Source organism: Carcharodon carcharias, chromosome 17 (genome assembly GCF_017639515.1).
Source record: "Carcharodon carcharias isolate sCarCar2 chromosome 17, sCarCar2.pri, whole genome shotgun sequence".
In the NCBI taxonomy this organism is placed as follows: Eukaryota; Metazoa; Chordata; class Chondrichthyes; order Lamniformes; family Lamnidae; genus Carcharodon; species Carcharodon carcharias.
Window position 1 is genome coordinate 4,267,924 of NC_054483.1, and position 16,030 is coordinate 4,283,953.

At 45.9% G+C, this 16,030-nt stretch overlaps 1 protein-coding gene across 6 annotated transcripts in view; it reads right to left on the reverse strand.

Annotated features, from left to right (window-relative positions):
* The window catches only part of LOC121289803 (2-oxoglutarate dehydrogenase, mitochondrial), a 100,430-nt gene that overhangs the window by 10,547 nt on the left and 73,853 nt on the right, over positions 1-16,030 (reverse strand). For all 6 annotated transcript variants that reach the window (XM_041209638.1, XM_041209635.1, XM_041209640.1 and 3 more), the window contains 7 exons: positions 13,150-13,278; positions 10,978-11,128; positions 5,950-6,077; positions 4,116-4,294; positions 2,860-2,931; positions 2,608-2,733; positions 784-856 (listed from right to left, as the gene is read on the reverse strand). In XM_041209638.1, the coding sequence (XP_041065572.1) occupies positions 784-856; positions 2,608-2,733; positions 2,860-2,931; positions 4,116-4,294; positions 5,950-6,077; positions 10,978-11,128; positions 13,150-13,278 (858 nt within the window). The remainder of the gene's footprint in view (positions 1-783; positions 857-2,607; positions 2,734-2,859; positions 2,932-4,115; positions 4,295-5,949; positions 6,078-10,977; positions 11,129-13,149; positions 13,279-16,030) is intronic.

Sequence of the window (16,030 nt, forward strand, 5' to 3'; positions counted from 1 at the left end):
TGCTTTAAATATTACTTTATAACTTAATGAAGCTTCCTGAGTAACTTCACCAGACTGTCTCCTGTTGCCTGTATGGTTGAAGTCTCAAATTCCAATAACTATTTGTTCATTTAAGTTCAAGTAGTGCCTAAAACTTACACCCAGTTGAAAAACACCGTTGTAGTCCCAGGCAGCAGGAATAGCAGCAGCCTGCTCCTGTTTGCCTGACTGGCGCTGTAGTGGAAGAAAGCTGCAAACAGGCACAGCTCTTGGGTTTCCTCTCGCCATGAAGGAGTGCTGCTCAAGGGCAGAGATGCAAACACTGAGCTTGGGCTCTGGAGAGGGTATGAAATGAACTCTATCACTGCCAGGCAGAGGGGGGTGAAGATAGACCAAAGATCATAGGAAAAACCCAGGGCGGGGGCAAAATCATTGGAAGCCACAGAAGTCTTGCAGGTAGCCAGGAGACGGCTGCTCCCTTTCCCCGAATCCACTAATTCCTTTTCAAAAAGGAGCGCAAATACACAACTAGGCTTCCAACAGAACAAGGGGAAGATGGAGCCTGGTTCCAGGGAAAGGAAACACGGTGCATCCATCTGACAGTGCTGCCCAAGGCCACACGACTAGGGTGGTGGTTTTATACGAGTATTGTTGACATGACCAACCATGTTTAAACAGGTGCTAATACAAACAAAATGGTAAGCGAAGGGATCATTGCTGCCAACAGTGATGAGATTCGCTCTACAGGAGGCAGTAGGGTACAGGAGGCAGTGAGGGATTCCTGCTGATGCCACACCAACCTACCTGGCAGCATCATGTCAAAGCTGGATTTCGCATCAGGATGACGCAGCAGTGATTTGGGGCTGAAGACGATCAGCTGAAATTGAAATGACAGAAGTTAATGCATTAGTTCCTCATGAATAGCAGTAATGGAACAGTTAGGAACTTCACTGGGTGTACAATAGTTTTAAGATACAAGACAGCACAGAACCTCTCAAACAGCAAATTTCAAAAGACCCGGTTTTGCGGAAGGAGATTCACCCTTCCAGCCACCTTCTGACACCTTGGCATTATCGCAGGCCAACCCAAACTAGGACCATTTCTAAAGCATCACTCAGCCCTCAAAACAGGCAGCTTAGTCGCACTTGGGCTTCTAACTTGCACTTGCTTTGTCCAGTTTGAACTGCGAGAACCTGGAGGATCGGAAAGGGCAGCTCTCAGAGCTGTTGCCTCACCAGCAGAACCAAAGTCTATTAGTGGCAGCAACAAACATCTAGCTGCAAGTCAGTGGGAACACCGAACAGAAACTTATATCCTGTCCTACAAAACTCCTGCTCTTTTGTCGGCTCTAAAGCAGCTCAGGACCCTGACTACAATCTCCTTTCCTGGCTCTCGGATCCGGTTATTAAGTTAACCTTTGTGTAAAAGCCCAGATCCTCTCTGCCCTCAGTCCTGTGTTTCCTGTCTAAATGCTTCCCCACCTCAGAGTGCAACAGTTGGACAAAAACAAGCAGTGAAAGGAAATGGAAAGCAGGATAATTTTAGAAGTGGTTTCCCTTCGGATTTTTTTTTTTTGCCAATTCTTTCACAGGTCGTGGGCTTCGCTGGCTGGGCCAGCATTTATTGCTTATCCCTAGTTGTCCTTGAGGTGGTGGTGAACTGCCTTCTTGAACTGCTACAGCCCATGTGGTGCAGGTACACCCACGGTGCTGTTAGGGAGGGAGTTCCAGGATTTTGACCTAGCGACAGTGAAGGAACGGCGATATATTTCCCAGTCAGGATGGTGAGTCACTTGGAGGGGAACTTGTGGTGGTGTTCCCATGTGTCAGCTCCTTCAACTTGGGAAGAAATAATTAAAGCAACAACTGGGCCAGATGCTGATCATACCCAGTTTCCTTCTTCTCAAGGCACTCTGGACTCCAGATCTCGGCAGATGTTTGTACGTGGGTCAGGTCATCACATCATTACTCTTGTTGTAAATATCCAGAGGCCTGTGTGAATGCTCTGGGGGCACAAGTTCAAACCCCACCACAGCAGCTGGTGGAATGTAAATTCAGCTAATAAATCTGGCCTCAGTAATGGTGACCATGGTAACTAACAGATTGTTGTGAAAACCCATTTGGTTCACTAATATCCTCTGGGAAAAGGAAATCTGCCATCCTTACCTGGTCTGGCCTACATGTGACTCCAGACCCACAACAGCATGGTTGACTCTTAACTGCCCTCTGAAATGGCTGAGCAAGGCACTCAGTTCAAGGGCATTTAGGGATGGGCAACAAATGCTGACTTTGCAGGAGACACCCACATGCCATAAAAGAATACTTAAAGTTGGTCTTCCAAAAAAAAAAATCTATGTCTTGTGGTGGATTTGCAAGGAAGCAGCGCGACTGCAGTTTTGTTCTTTTCATCTGCACAGACTGAGGGCCAACAGTATTGAGTAAAACTCCAAGCTCTGTGGACAGCTGGTATTAGGCCAATACAATAACAGTGCGCAGTACCAACAACTACTGGAAGCAGGCCGGATCCTCACCGACACCCCACTGCTGGGAAATGATGCACCAAGGATAAGGGGGAACTTTACCAATTGGAATAACAGAGACACATGCACAGGCCCAAGGCTGTACTGACCGGTTTCCTGAAAGGCAGCAGTATCTGTCTCCTCAGCACATGGAAGTAATTTGCAGGTGTGGAGCAATTCACAACGATCCAGTTAGTGTCATACAGCTGCTGCACTGCAAAGTCTTCCGTCAGTTTCTGGAGGAGATGGGGGAGGGAGGGAGAAAAAAAAAAACCATTGCGCAAGTTAGATCAATCCCACAAGAGCGCACACACACTTCCACCACTCCGCTGGGGCTGCCCATAATATTCCTCAGCACTCACCGGAACAACATCAGGATCATCGTTGCACATCTGTAGGAATCGTTCCGGTCTGGCAGAGGAATGTTCAGGCCCCTGTAACCATCACAATAACCATGAGTCATTTATAGCTCGACATAAACTGCCACGCAAGGGTTAAAAGAAAGACGTGCACTTATATAGTGCCTTTCAGGGCCACTAGATGTCCCAAAGCGCTTTGCAGCCAATTAAGTACTTTTTGAACTATAGTTGCTATTGTAATGTAGGAAATGCAGCAGCCAATTTGCGCACAGCGAGCTCCCACAGACAGCAATGTGACCAGATGATGTTATTTGTGACGCTGATTGAGGGATAAATATTGGCTAGGACACTGGGGAGAACTCTCCTGCTCCTCTTCAAAATACAAACGTACGAAATAGGGGAAGTAGGCCATTCGGCCCCTTGAGCCTGCTCCATCATTCATTAAGATCACGGCTGATCTGTTTGCAGTTCGAATTCCATATTCCCACCTACCCCCAATAACCTTTGATTCCCTTGCCAGAAGTGCTGAGTCATAACAAACTAAGGCTTAAAAGTGAACAGAGACTTTCACCATCACTTCCAATTTTCAAGATCTGTTTCGAAAGCTCAGCATTACTGACCAATGTTTCAATTTTGGATCTGTTGTATTTTTAAGTGACAAAAATATTTTTTAATCCTCATTTTCCTTCTAGTTTTAAATCAACTTTAACTTTGCTGCGCGTACTACTGCGCTTGTAAAAGAAGCCACCAAACCTCAAGTACCAAACAGCAGAAATAAAAACAGAAAATACTGAAGAAAATATACCCAGGGGTGAGGAGCAGGTCTCTCCATGGAATGCTAACCTGATTTTCTGCAACCAGATATTGAAAATCCTGCTCAGTATTCCCAACACTTTCTGGACTTACTGCGTACTTTAGAAAGTTGTCCTTCAAATTCTTCACACATTAGCAAATCCTCTGCGCTCAACTTTCCTTTAACGCAAGTCCGGATAAAACATCACTTACAAAAAGGCAACTGCCAAGGCTGCCTCCATGCTGGCCTGGACCATTCGCTGCTCCCAAAGAGCTGGAAGATGTAATGATTTCATTGCTATGGCCACTTCTGTTGATTTCGTGCTCCCTGAAGCTTAATGCCTTGCAGCAGCTAATACCAAACTTATTACAGACACCACATCATCACAGCAACTGGCCAAAGACCGGCTCAGTCAGTTCACACCGCTTTCCTGAAACATCCCACCCCTAAAAGGGTCAAGTCTTACCATTCCTTCCATGCCGTGAGGAAGCAGCAGGACGATTCCATTCTGTCGCACCCACTTGGCCTGGCCCGGACTGATGAACTGATCAATGATGCACTGGGCAGTGTTGTGGAAATCGCCAAACTGAGCCTCCCACAGAACCAGTGCATTGGGACTAGCCATTGCAAACCCCAGCTCGAAACCTGTAAAGAGAGATTCAGGCAGTGCACCAAACAATACAAAAGATTGCTGGAAACTTTGCTCTCTATGGCTTCGTGGGCACCCTTCAGTACCTTTCACAATTGGCTGCTCTTCATCTGTGCACTTAGATGGAGAGCTATTAGCAGGCTACTCAACTCCAGATGGCATCACAGTTTAGCTTGACCCTCTTTTGGCCTACTCAGAGATGGGGATCAGTGGATAGGTTTCAGGAGTGACCAATTTGCCTCCCTCTTTCTCGCAAGGGACACAAAGCCAGTTTTACCCATTCCCTAACCTAAGTCCTTTGACATCTCTATATCTCTATAGCTCAGTGGTGCACACATCAAATTATTACCCAGGAGGAGATAAGGAGCTTTACTGAAAACGAACTTGAAGAAGTGTGCTCAGTATTCCACATCTTAATTTTTGCCTTTCAAATGCCACAAATTATACAGTATCCTAAAATGATACAGTGCAGAAGGCCATTCAGCCCTTTGTGCCAGTGACAACTTTTTGAAAAAATTCTCTAGTTAAGAATCTCTCTCTTGCAATTTCCCCATAGCCTTGCAAATCTTTCCCCTTCAAGTACATACCTAAGTCCCTTTCTTTCATCTATTCTGACCTTTTGTTATCACCAGAAACCAGACCAGCCATATAAATACTGTGGCTACAAGAGGAGGTCAGAGGCAGGCATTTTGCAGTAACTCACCTCCTGACTCCCCAAAGTCTGTCTACTATCTACAAGGTACAAGTCAGGAATGTGATGGAATACTCTCCACTTGCTTGGACGAGTGCAGCTCCAACAACACTCAAGGAGGTTGACACCATCCAGAACAAAGCAGCCCACTTGATTGGCACCTCATCCACCACCTTAAACATTCATTCGCTCCATCACTGGTGTACACGGTAACAGCAATGTGTACTATATACAAGATGCATTGGAGCAACCCACCTAGGCTCCTCTGACAGCACCTTCCAAGCCCACAACCTCTACCATCTGGAAGGACGAGAGCAGCAGATAGATGGGAGCACCATCACCTGGAAGTTCCCCTCCAAGCCACTCACCATACTGATTCGGAAATATATCGCCGTTCCTTCACTGTCGCTGGGTCAAAATCCTGGAACTCCTTTCCTAACAGCACTGTGGGTGTGCCTACACCACAGGGACTGCAGCGGTTCAAGAAGGCAGCTTACCACCACCTTCTCAAGGGCAATTAGGGGTGGGCAGTAAATGCTGGCCTAGCCACATCCCATGAATAAATAAAAATGATTCCACACTGATGTAGATGAGTAATAAAAGACAAAATGTGAGAACTGTTAGTAGTGATGATGATGGCTCGTACCAAAGATTACACAAGGCTCGGGGAGGAGGAACAGAGCAGTCACTCTTGAATTCAACTCTAATTCTGGGCAAAAGTGAATGCTCTCGGAGACTGTTGTTCTTTGAGAACAGTTGACATGTGGGCTCAGTTACTGACCCAACAATCACAGGAAACTTATGCAAATTGCCTTTTCCTACCATCATCAATCCCAGTAAGCCCTTTATTCACAATCCATCTCAATGCCACATGAAGTTATTCCCCACAGACACACACCCTGCCCACCACTGACTATTTAGCGAGCAGATTCATCCGAAGTAAATAAATAAATGTCCTACCCAGCACCCCGTACTCGGAGAGCGAGCTGTTGCACACAGTGTAGGGAGCTTGGTTTGGCCACAGGTGGTTCATGGGGATACAGGTCTTCTTATCCACATTCTGGTCATGCAGCACATGATGCCGATGGCTGGGGGAGAGAAAAAGCGAGAGAGGGAGAGAAAAAGCGAGAGAGGGAGAGAAAAAGCGAGAGAGGGAGAGAAAAAGCGAGAGAGGGAGAGAAAAAGCGAGAGAGGGAGAGAAAAAGCGAGAGAGGGAGAGAAAAAGCGAGAGAGGGAGAGAAAAAGCGAGAGAGGGAGAGAAAAAGCGAGAGAGAGAAAAAGCGAGAGAGAGAGAGAAAAAGCGAGAGAGAGAGAGAGAGAAAAAGCGAGAGAGAGAGAGAGAGAAAAAGCGAGAGAGAGAGAGAGAGAAAAAGCGAGAGAGAGAGAGAGAGAAAAAGCGAGAGAGAGAGAGAGAGAAAAAGCGAGAGAGAGAGAGAGAGAAAAAGCGAGAGAGAGAGAGAGAGAAAAAGCGAGAGAGAGAGAGAGAGAAAAAGCGAGAGAGAGAGAGAGAGAAAAAGCGAGAGAGAGAGAGAGAGAAAAAGCGAGAGAGAGAGAGAGAGAAAAAGCGAGAGAGAGAGAGAGAGAGAAAAAGCGAGAGAGAGAGAGAGAGAGAAAAAGCGAGAGAGAGAGAGAGAGAAAAAGCGAGAGAGAGAGAGAGAGAAAAAGCGAGAGAGAGAGAGAGAGAAAAAGCGAGAGAGAGAGAGAGAGAAAAAGCGAGAGAGAGAGAGAGAGAAAAAGCGAGAGAGAGAGAGAGAGAAAAAGCGAGAGAGAGAGAGAGAAAAAGCGAGAGAGAGAGAGAGAAAAAGCGAGAGAGAGAGAGAGAAAAAGCGAGAGAGAGAGAGAGAAAAAGCGAGAGAGAGAGAGAGAAAAAGCGAGAGAGAGAGAGAGAAAAAGCGAGAGAGAGAGAGAGAAAAAGCGAGAGAGAGAGAGAGAAAAAGCGAGAGAGAGAGAGAGAAAAAGCGAGAGAGAGAGAGAGAAAAAGCGAGAGAGAGAGAGAGAAAAAGCGAGAGAGAGAGAGAGAGAAAAAGCGAGAGAGAGAGAGAGAAAAAGCGAGAGAGAGAGAGAGAGAAAAAGCGAGAGAGAGAGAGAGAAAAAGCGAGAGAGAGAGAGAGAAAAAGCGAGAGAGAGAGAGAGAAAAAGCGAGAGAGAGAGAGAGAAAAAGCGAGAGAGAGAGAGAGAAAAAGCGAGAGAGAGAGAGAGAAAAAGCGAGAGAGAGAGAGAGAAAAAGCGAGAGAGAGAGAGAGAAAAAGCGAGAGAGAGAGAAAAAGCGAGAGAGAGAGAGAGAAAAAGCGAGAGAGAGAGAGAGAAAAAGCGAGAGAGAGAGAGAAAAAGCGAGAGAGAGAGAGAAAAAGCGAGAGAGAGAGAGAAAAAGCGAGAGAGAGAGAGAAAAAGCGAGAGAGAGAGAGAAAAAGCGAGAGAGAGAGAGAAAAAGCGAGAGAGAGAGAGAAAAAGCGAGAGAGAGAGAGAAAAAGCGAGAGAGAGAGAGAAAAAGCGAGAGAGAGAGAGAAAAAGCGAGAGAGAGAGAGAAAAAGCGAGAGAGAGAGAGAAAAAGCGAGAGAGAGAGAGAAAAAGCGAGAGAGAGAGAGAAAAAGCGAGAGAGAGAGAGAAAAAGCGAGAGAGAGAGAGAAAAAGCGAGAGAGAGAGAGAAAAAGCGAGAGAGAGAGAGAAAAAGCGAGAGAGAGAGAGAAAAAGCGAGAGAGAGAGAGAAAAAGCGAGAGAGAGAGAGAAAAAGCGAGAGAGAGAGAGAAAAAGCGAGAGAGAGAGAGAAAAAGCGAGAGAGAGAGAGAAAAAGCGAGAGAGAGAGAGAAAAAGCGAGAGAGAGAGAGAAAAAGCGAGAGAGAGAGAGAAAAAGCGAGAGAGAGAGAGAAAAAGCGAGAGAGAGAGAGAAAAAGCGAGAGAGAGAGAGAAAAAGCGAGAGAGAGAGAGAAAAAGCGAGAGAGAGAGAAAAAGCGAGAGAGAGAGAAAAAGCGAGAGAGAGAGAAAAAGCGAGAGAGAGAGAAAAAGCGAGAGAGAGAGAAAAAGCGAGAGAGAGAGAAAAAGCGAGAGAGAGAGAAAAAGCGAGAGAGAGAGAAAAAGCGAGAGAGAGAGAAAAAGCGAGAGAGAGAGAAAAAGCGAGAGAGAGAGAGAAAGCGAGAGAGAGAGAGAAAGCGAGAGAGAGAGAAAGCGAGAGAGAGAGAAAGCGAGAGAGAGAGAAAGCGAGAGAGAGAGAAAGCGAGAGAGAGAGAAAGCGAGAGAGAGAGAAAGCGAGAGAGAGAGAAAGCGAGAGAGAGAAAGCGAGAGAGAGAGAAAGCGAGAGAGAGAGAAAGCGAGAGAGAAGAGAGAGAGAAAGAGAGAGAGAAAGAGAGAGAGAAAGAGAGAGAGAAAGAGAGAGAGAAAGAGAGAGAGAAAGAGAGAGAGAAAGAGAGAGAGAAAGAGAGAGAGAAAGAGAGAGAGAAAGAGAGAGAGAGAAAGAGAGAGAGAAAGAGAGAGAGAAAGAGAGAGAGAAAGAGAGAGAGAAAGAGAGAGAGAAAGAGAGAGAGAAAGCGAGAGAGAAGAGAGAGAGAAAGAGAGAGAGAAAGAGAGAGAAAGAGAGAGGGAGGGAGGGAGTGAGAGGGAGATGGGGGGGACGGGGGGGAAAAGGGAGAGGGAGGGTGAAATTTCTCTTTAGTATCAGACTAAATAACTGCCAATATTCACGTAGTTAAGATCTGTATGCATCCTACCGCTCCCTACAAATTTAGACACGAGCAATTTTGATCCACCACTTCAACCCCTTTATACTGGCTCTTGCTATCGAAGCCTAATGTTCTGGAGGTAAATTACGACATCACAAAATTATTAACAAAAGGTCAACTATGCAAATACGTTTTTGCTCAAGAGCCCATTTGCAAAGCTGATCCAAAGGCCAACTTCAGCATTAAAATGAGCCAAGGAATGGTTGCACTCAAACCCAGATTTTACCATGTTTTCAGTTATAAATTTGTAGCCTGTAAACATAGCTGGCATGGCCAGCATTTATCCCTTACTGACATCCCTGTCCATGTCCACCTGAAGTTTGCAACTATCCTCATCACGATCGACTCCTCCCTACACCTAAATCCAGGTCGTTTGTAAAAACTGAAATGAGCAATGGACTCAAAACCAGGGGACCACCACTCAAAACCTCCAAACAAAAAAAAACTGCTCCACTGCCACCCTCTGCTTTCTGCCGCTAAGCCAATTGGAATGATGTTCTTTACATTACTGGCCTGATAATCTAGAGACCTGGGCAAATAAATGATCCAAGAACATAGGTTCAAATCCCACCATGGCAGTTGGGGAATTTAATTTCAGTTATTTAAATAAATCTCTAATAAAAAGCTAGTCTCAGTAATGCTGACCATGAAACTATCATCGATTGTCCTAAAAGCCCATCTGGTTCACTAATGTCCTTTCGGGAAGAAAATCTGCCATCCTTACCCGGTCTGGCCTACATGTGACTCCAGACCCTCTGTAATGGCCTAGTGAGCCAGTTGTCAGGGAGGTGGGCAATAGGGAATGGCCAATAAATGCTGGCCTTGCCACTGATGTCCACATCCCATGAAAGAATAAAAAAGTTGTATTCATACTGTCACTTCTCCCTTAATTCCATGAGTTTCCATCTTCTCAACAAGCCTTCCTTGTGGAATTTTGTCGAATGCGTTCCTAAATATAATTCTTTCCCAAATACAATGCCTTCAATTCATATAATACACTGCACCTTGATCACGTTCTCAGTTACCTCATCAAAGAGTTCAATCAAGTTAGTCAGATACAAATTGCCTTTAACAAATCCATGCTGGTTCTCTTCGATTAACCCACATCTTTCCAATGAAAGTTCCTTTTATCCCTCATAATGGTTTCTGATAACTTCCCACCAACCACCGACATTAGGCTGACAGGCTGGCTGACCTGCAGTTTCCTGGTTTATCCTTCTTCACTTTCTTGAATAATGGTATCACATTAGCAACCGTCTGATGGATCCAATGAGGATTGAAAGATTGTGAGCAATGCCTCTACCTTTGCTTCCTCCAGCAATTTGGGATGCATTCTATCTGGACCCCCGGCAACTTACCAACTCTCAGCAACACTAATCTTTTTCGTACCTCTTCTCTATATGTTATTATCCTGTCCGTAAACATCCTCTCCTCTTATCGTGTAACCTGCACATCCATCCGCTTCCTCTGTGAAGCCAGATACAAAGCATTCACCCCTATCCTCTGTCTGTTTGAAGATTTCCCCATCAGTCCTTAAAAAAGGCCCAATCTTCATCATATACTTAGTACAATGTTTCAAGGTTTAATTTAATTTAATGCTGCATAACTAATCTTTCCTCATTTTTAAACTTGAATTCTCTCCTGTACTTTCCATAATCCTGATTCTTCACTCACTCTTGCCCCTGACATTTATTAGAAGATTCCTTTCTCAGTCACAGACAGATAAGAGTGAGTCAATATCTTATTAATTACATTGTTAAGGTTTAATGCTAATTACACTTAGTCATTTGGTAGTACAGAACTTGAGTATTGCTGCTTGGTTTAAATTTCAAACAATGCTTGGCAGTTAATTGTCAGTCAGCATTAACTGATAGATTCTCCATGGCAAAGCCCCAACCAATCAGAGTCTACTTGCCAATCAATCAGCACTAACTTCTCATACAGTATAAAAAGGTATTGCTTCCCCTGACATTGGTATTCTTGCGATTGTCCTGATGAGTGCAAGGCTTCAACAAAACGTCGGCTTTCAGCAATACTCAAGGTAATTACGCTGTTAAACAGGTGATGGGTACAACTATAACTGAGGATAGCTGGGACACTGGTTGGGGGGGGTTGGTGGTTGGAGTGGTGTTGACTGTGAACTAAATCAGTTAACTCTCTCCAACAAAGAAAGCTGGTGTGTCTTAGTTTTAGCTTCAACTGGTGTGGATCCAGTCAACAAAAAAAGCAGATAGAGACTTTCAATAAGGCAGAAACAGCTCATTCTGAGCAGTACCTGAAAGTTCCTCTCTCCACGTCCTGCCCACTCAAGCGGATATGAATACCTTCGTTTAGCAAGGATCCAAAGGCCATATACTCTGCTAAAGCCCAGTCTACTGTGCGATTCTTTACCATCTCACCCCGGCTTTTTAGGATACGAGTTAAACCTGAGGAAACAGAATGTAAATCATTTAGCACTCACAGCTTGAACAGTTCGCAGGGCAAATGCAACCACCGGGCAATGATAAACGGAGAGGTTAGGTGGCACTGGATTATTTTCCCTGGTTGGTAAATTGGCAACAAGGGGGCACACACTCCAGGTTATCACCAGGAAAGCAATGGGGAAAGATAAAGCAAATAATTTCATAAAGCTTTTTTGAAATGTGGGATGTCTTACCAAAAGTGGACATTGAGGCAAAGACTGTAGTGCCATTTGAAAATGAAAAAGGATAAAAGTAAAGGGCAAGAAAATAGATTTACAGTAGTGCCAGTGTTGGATAGACTTGGGTTGTTTTTGTTGGAGCAGAGAAGACTGAGAGGCGACCTGATCGAGGTGTACAAGATTATGAGGGGTATGGACAGGGTGGATAGTCCAATTTTGCTGTAACCAGCCTATATGTTCCCATTTTAAAATAAAAAACTGTTCCCCTTAGTTGAAGGGTCAGTCACAAGGGGACAGAAGTTCAAGGTGAGGGGCAGGAGGTTTAGTGGAGATGTGAGGAAAAACTTTTTTTTTTTACCCAGAGGGTGGTGAGGGTCTGGAATGCGCTGCCTGGGAGGGTGGTGGAGGTGTGTTGCCTCACATCTTTTAAAAAGTACCTGGATGAGCACTTGGCACATCATAACACTCAAGGTTAAGGGCCATGTGCTGGTAAATGGGATTAGGTAGGAAGATCAGGTGTTTCTCACATGTCGGTGCAGACTCGATGGGCCGAAGGGCCTCTTCTGCACTGTGAGATTGTGAGCACCAGTACAAGTGTAAGGGGCTGAATGGAATCCTGTACCAGCTCCTATGGAATAGGCAGTCACTCCTTATAACATTACTGAACATAGGATAAACTGAGAGCATAGCCCCCATGCAAACACAAATCGACATTTCAAGACTGTATGCAAGGCTGAAAGGGCGAGTGGGATGCCAACATGGACTAGTCCAATTTTGCTGCAACCAGCCTGTATGTTCCCATGTTAAAATAACAAGTCACTGCCTTCTGATTTTTTCTTCTGCTTCGCATCCTTTGGGTGCCAATATGCTTTGTAGTTTGTCGCCTGGATTTTTCAGAGCTTCCTGCAGAGAAACTATGTAAGAAGCAAATAAGGCAGCAGCACGGAAATGGAAGCAGGCGAGTTGTAGGGTACGTCAGGGGGTTGTTGAAGGTCATTGTCAATTGTGATGCACAATAATGATTTGGAGGAAAACATCCAAGTTTGTGAATGGTACGAAATTTGGATGGCTGGCAGATAATGGGGAACAGGAGGAATCTGGATAGCTTCATGGATTAAGCCAAATAGTAGTGGGAGATGCCATTTAAATGTAGAGAAAGGCATAAGGAAGATACCGTGGGGTCCAATTTAAATGGGAACAGTCTGCAAGAAATTACACAGGACGATTGAAAGGGGTTTAAAATGTAAATTTTTTTTTTATTCATTCATGGGACGTGGGCAACACTGGCTGGGCCAGCAATACCGTTAAACCATTAGGACTGACAAGGGAAAATTGGATCTTAGAATGTATTACTGCAAGCCATGTAGGGAAGTCCTTGAAAGTAAAAGTGGACATGTTCTGAGACAGGGACCGGACAGGCAGCGATGGACATTTCTCCTAATCAAATATCTTCAAATGTTGAGACTGATGTTAGACAAGTCTGTCGAGTGACGTTGCGAGTTTGCTCAGTTATTTTAAGATTTGGGGAGTTTTGTCTCGAGGCCTCTTTTTCTGAAATTGGTCACGTTTCCTTCTACTCACTGTTTGTCATCTTTCCCCAGGAGTTAGCATTGTTAGTGACTCAGGGAGGACAGGGCCACAAGGTTGAGTTGTCTAATAGATGGGGTGAGCATTGATGGGCCAAGAAGTCATTTCTTATCCCTCTTATTATGTTCAAAAATACCCACGTGGGCCAAGCAATGGCTAATGCTGCTGGGTGTGAACTGTGGGGCTGTACTGGTCCGCATCAAATTAACTCCGATCTACCTCCATGAATAGTGAAATCTTCCACCGGCACAGAGCTGGCTACACCTCCGATGTGAGCCAGCGTCTCCTCACTCAGACCAGTGGAGGGACACTTCATGCTTTTAGGCTGGCCATCGAGAGTGAAAAAACCTAAAGGCAGAAGGGAGGCAAGAATGAAGCACATATCTAAAAGGAGACCAGAGACATAACACATACACAAATGCATAAGTAAAACCTGATCTTTAGCTCAAGATTTCATAACTTTTGCACGTACCTCATGTAAAAGTCAACTTTAGTATTTCCAAGGACAGTAGGCTGTCCCACTCCCCTCCCCAGCCCCTCCACACACTCAGGGGCAGGCAGGAGACGCTGTCAAGGGAAACCCTGGCAGTCCATCTGCTTGAACCGATGCTCTGCTAATATCACCATTATGGACAGCCCGAATCGCAGCACTACCCACATCCCCCTCCCCACCCCTCATCAAGGAGCCAAAGCTGCAAAACAATCAGTCTGCCTGCTGCACCAGGGCTTGGGTGTAAACAGCGCAACCTGCCCCAACTGTGGCAGAGCGGACATCACCTGGCATTAGGGGGAGGTGATGGCGGAGTGATATTGTCACTGGACTAGTAATCCAGAGACCCAGGGTAATGCTTTGGGGACCCAGGGTCGAATCCCATCATGGCAGAAGGTGGAATTTGAGTTTAATAAAAACCTGGAATTAAAAGTCTAATGATGACCATGAAACCATTGTTGATTGTTGTAAAAACCTGCCTGGTTCACTAATGCCCTTTAGGGGAGGAAATCTGTTGTCCTTACCCGGTCTGAGCTACATGTGACTCCAGAACCACAGCGATGTGGTTGACTCTTAAATGCCCTCTGAAATGGCCGAGCAAGCCACTCAGTTGTAACAAACCGCTACAAAAAAAGCAGCGAAACCGGACGGGCCACACAGCATCGACCTAGGCACCGGAAACAGCCCTGTCGACTCTATTAACATCTGGGGGCCAGTGCCAAAATTGGGAGAGCAACAGCCTGACATAGTCATTCTCACGGAATCATATCTTCCATCTAATGTCCCAGACACCACCATCACCGTCCCTGGTTATGTCCTATCCCACCGGCAGGACAGACCCAGCAGTGGGTCCAGCCGGTGGGATAGGACACACCCAGCAGAGGTGGCAGCACAGTAGTATGCAGTCAAGAGGGAGTTGCCCTGGGAGTTCTCAACATTGACTCTGGACCCCATGAAGTCTCATAGCATCAGGTCAAACATGAGCAAGGAAACCTCCTGCTGATTAGCACGTACCGCCTTCCCTCAGCTGATGAATCAGGGCTCCTCCATGTTGAACACCACTTGGAGGAAGCACCGAAGGTGGCGAGGGTGCAGAATGTACTCTGGGTGAGAGGCTTCAACGTCCATCACCAAGAGTGGCTTGGTAGCACCACTACTGACCGAGCTGGCCGAGTCCTAAAGGACATAGCTGCTAGACTGGGTCTGCAGCAGGTGGTGAGTGAACCAACAAGAGGAAAAAACATATTTGACCTCGTCCTCACCAACCTGCCTGCTGTAGATGCATCTGTCCATGACAGTATCGGTAGGAGTGACCACTGCACAGTCCTTGTGGAGACGAAGTCCTGTCTTCACATTCAGGATACTCTCCATTGTGGGATACTCTCCATTGTGTTGTGTGGCATTACCACCATGCTAAATGGGATAGATTTCAAACAGATCTAGCAACTCAAGACTAGGGCAGCTGAGGTGCTGTGGGCCATCAGCCACAGTAGAATTGTACTCAAACACAATCTGTAACCTCATGGCCCAGCATATCCCCCACTCTACCATTACCATCAAGCCAGGGGATCAACCATGGTTCAATGAAGAGTGCAGGAGGACATGCCAGGAGCAGCACCAGGCACACCTAAAAATGAGGTGTCAACCTGGTGAAGCTATAACAGAGGGCTACTTGCGTGCCAAGCAGCATAAGCAGCAAGTGCAAGAACCAAGTGATTCCACAACCGACAGATCAGATCTAAGCTCTGCAGTCCTGCCACATCCTGTCACGAATAGTGATGGACAACTAAACATCTCACTGGAGGAGGAGGCTCCACAAATATTCCCATCCTCAATGATGGGGGAGCCCAGCACAATCAGTATCAAAGATAAGGCTGAAGCATTCACAACAATCTTCAGTCAGAAGTGCCAAGTGGATGATCCATCTCAGCCTCCTCCAGAGGTCCCCAGCATCACTGATGCTAGTCTGTGGCCAATTCGATTCACTCTACATGATATCAAGAAACAGCTGAAGGCATTGAATACTACAAAGGCTATGGGCCCTGACAAGATTCCGGCAATAGCACTAAAGACTTGCGCTCCAGAACTTGCTGCGCCCCTAGCCAAGCTGTTCCAGTACAGCTACAACACTGGCATCTACCCGGCTATGTGGAAAATTGCCCAGGTATGTCCTGTACATAAATAGCAGGACAAATCCAACCCAGCCAATTACTGCCCCATCAGTCTACTCTCCATCATCAGTAAAGTGATACAGCTGACCTGAATTAGGGGCTGTGCCTGATTTATCCCAATTTTGTTGATTTGGTTTTCATTTAAAAGATTATCAGTAAAGTGATGGAAGGGGTCATCAACAGTGCTATCATACAGCACTTGTTTAGCAATAACCTGCTCAGTGAAGCCCAGTTTGGGTTCTGCCAGGGCCACTCAGCTCCTGACCTCATTACAGCCTTGGATCAAACAAGGACAAAAGTGCTGAACTCCCAAGGTGAGGTGAGAGTGGCTGCCCTTGACATCAAGGCAGCATTTGACCGAGTGTGGCATCAAGGAGCCCCAGCAAAACTGGAGTCAATGGGAATCAGGGGGAAATCTCTCCACTGGTTGGAGTCATAC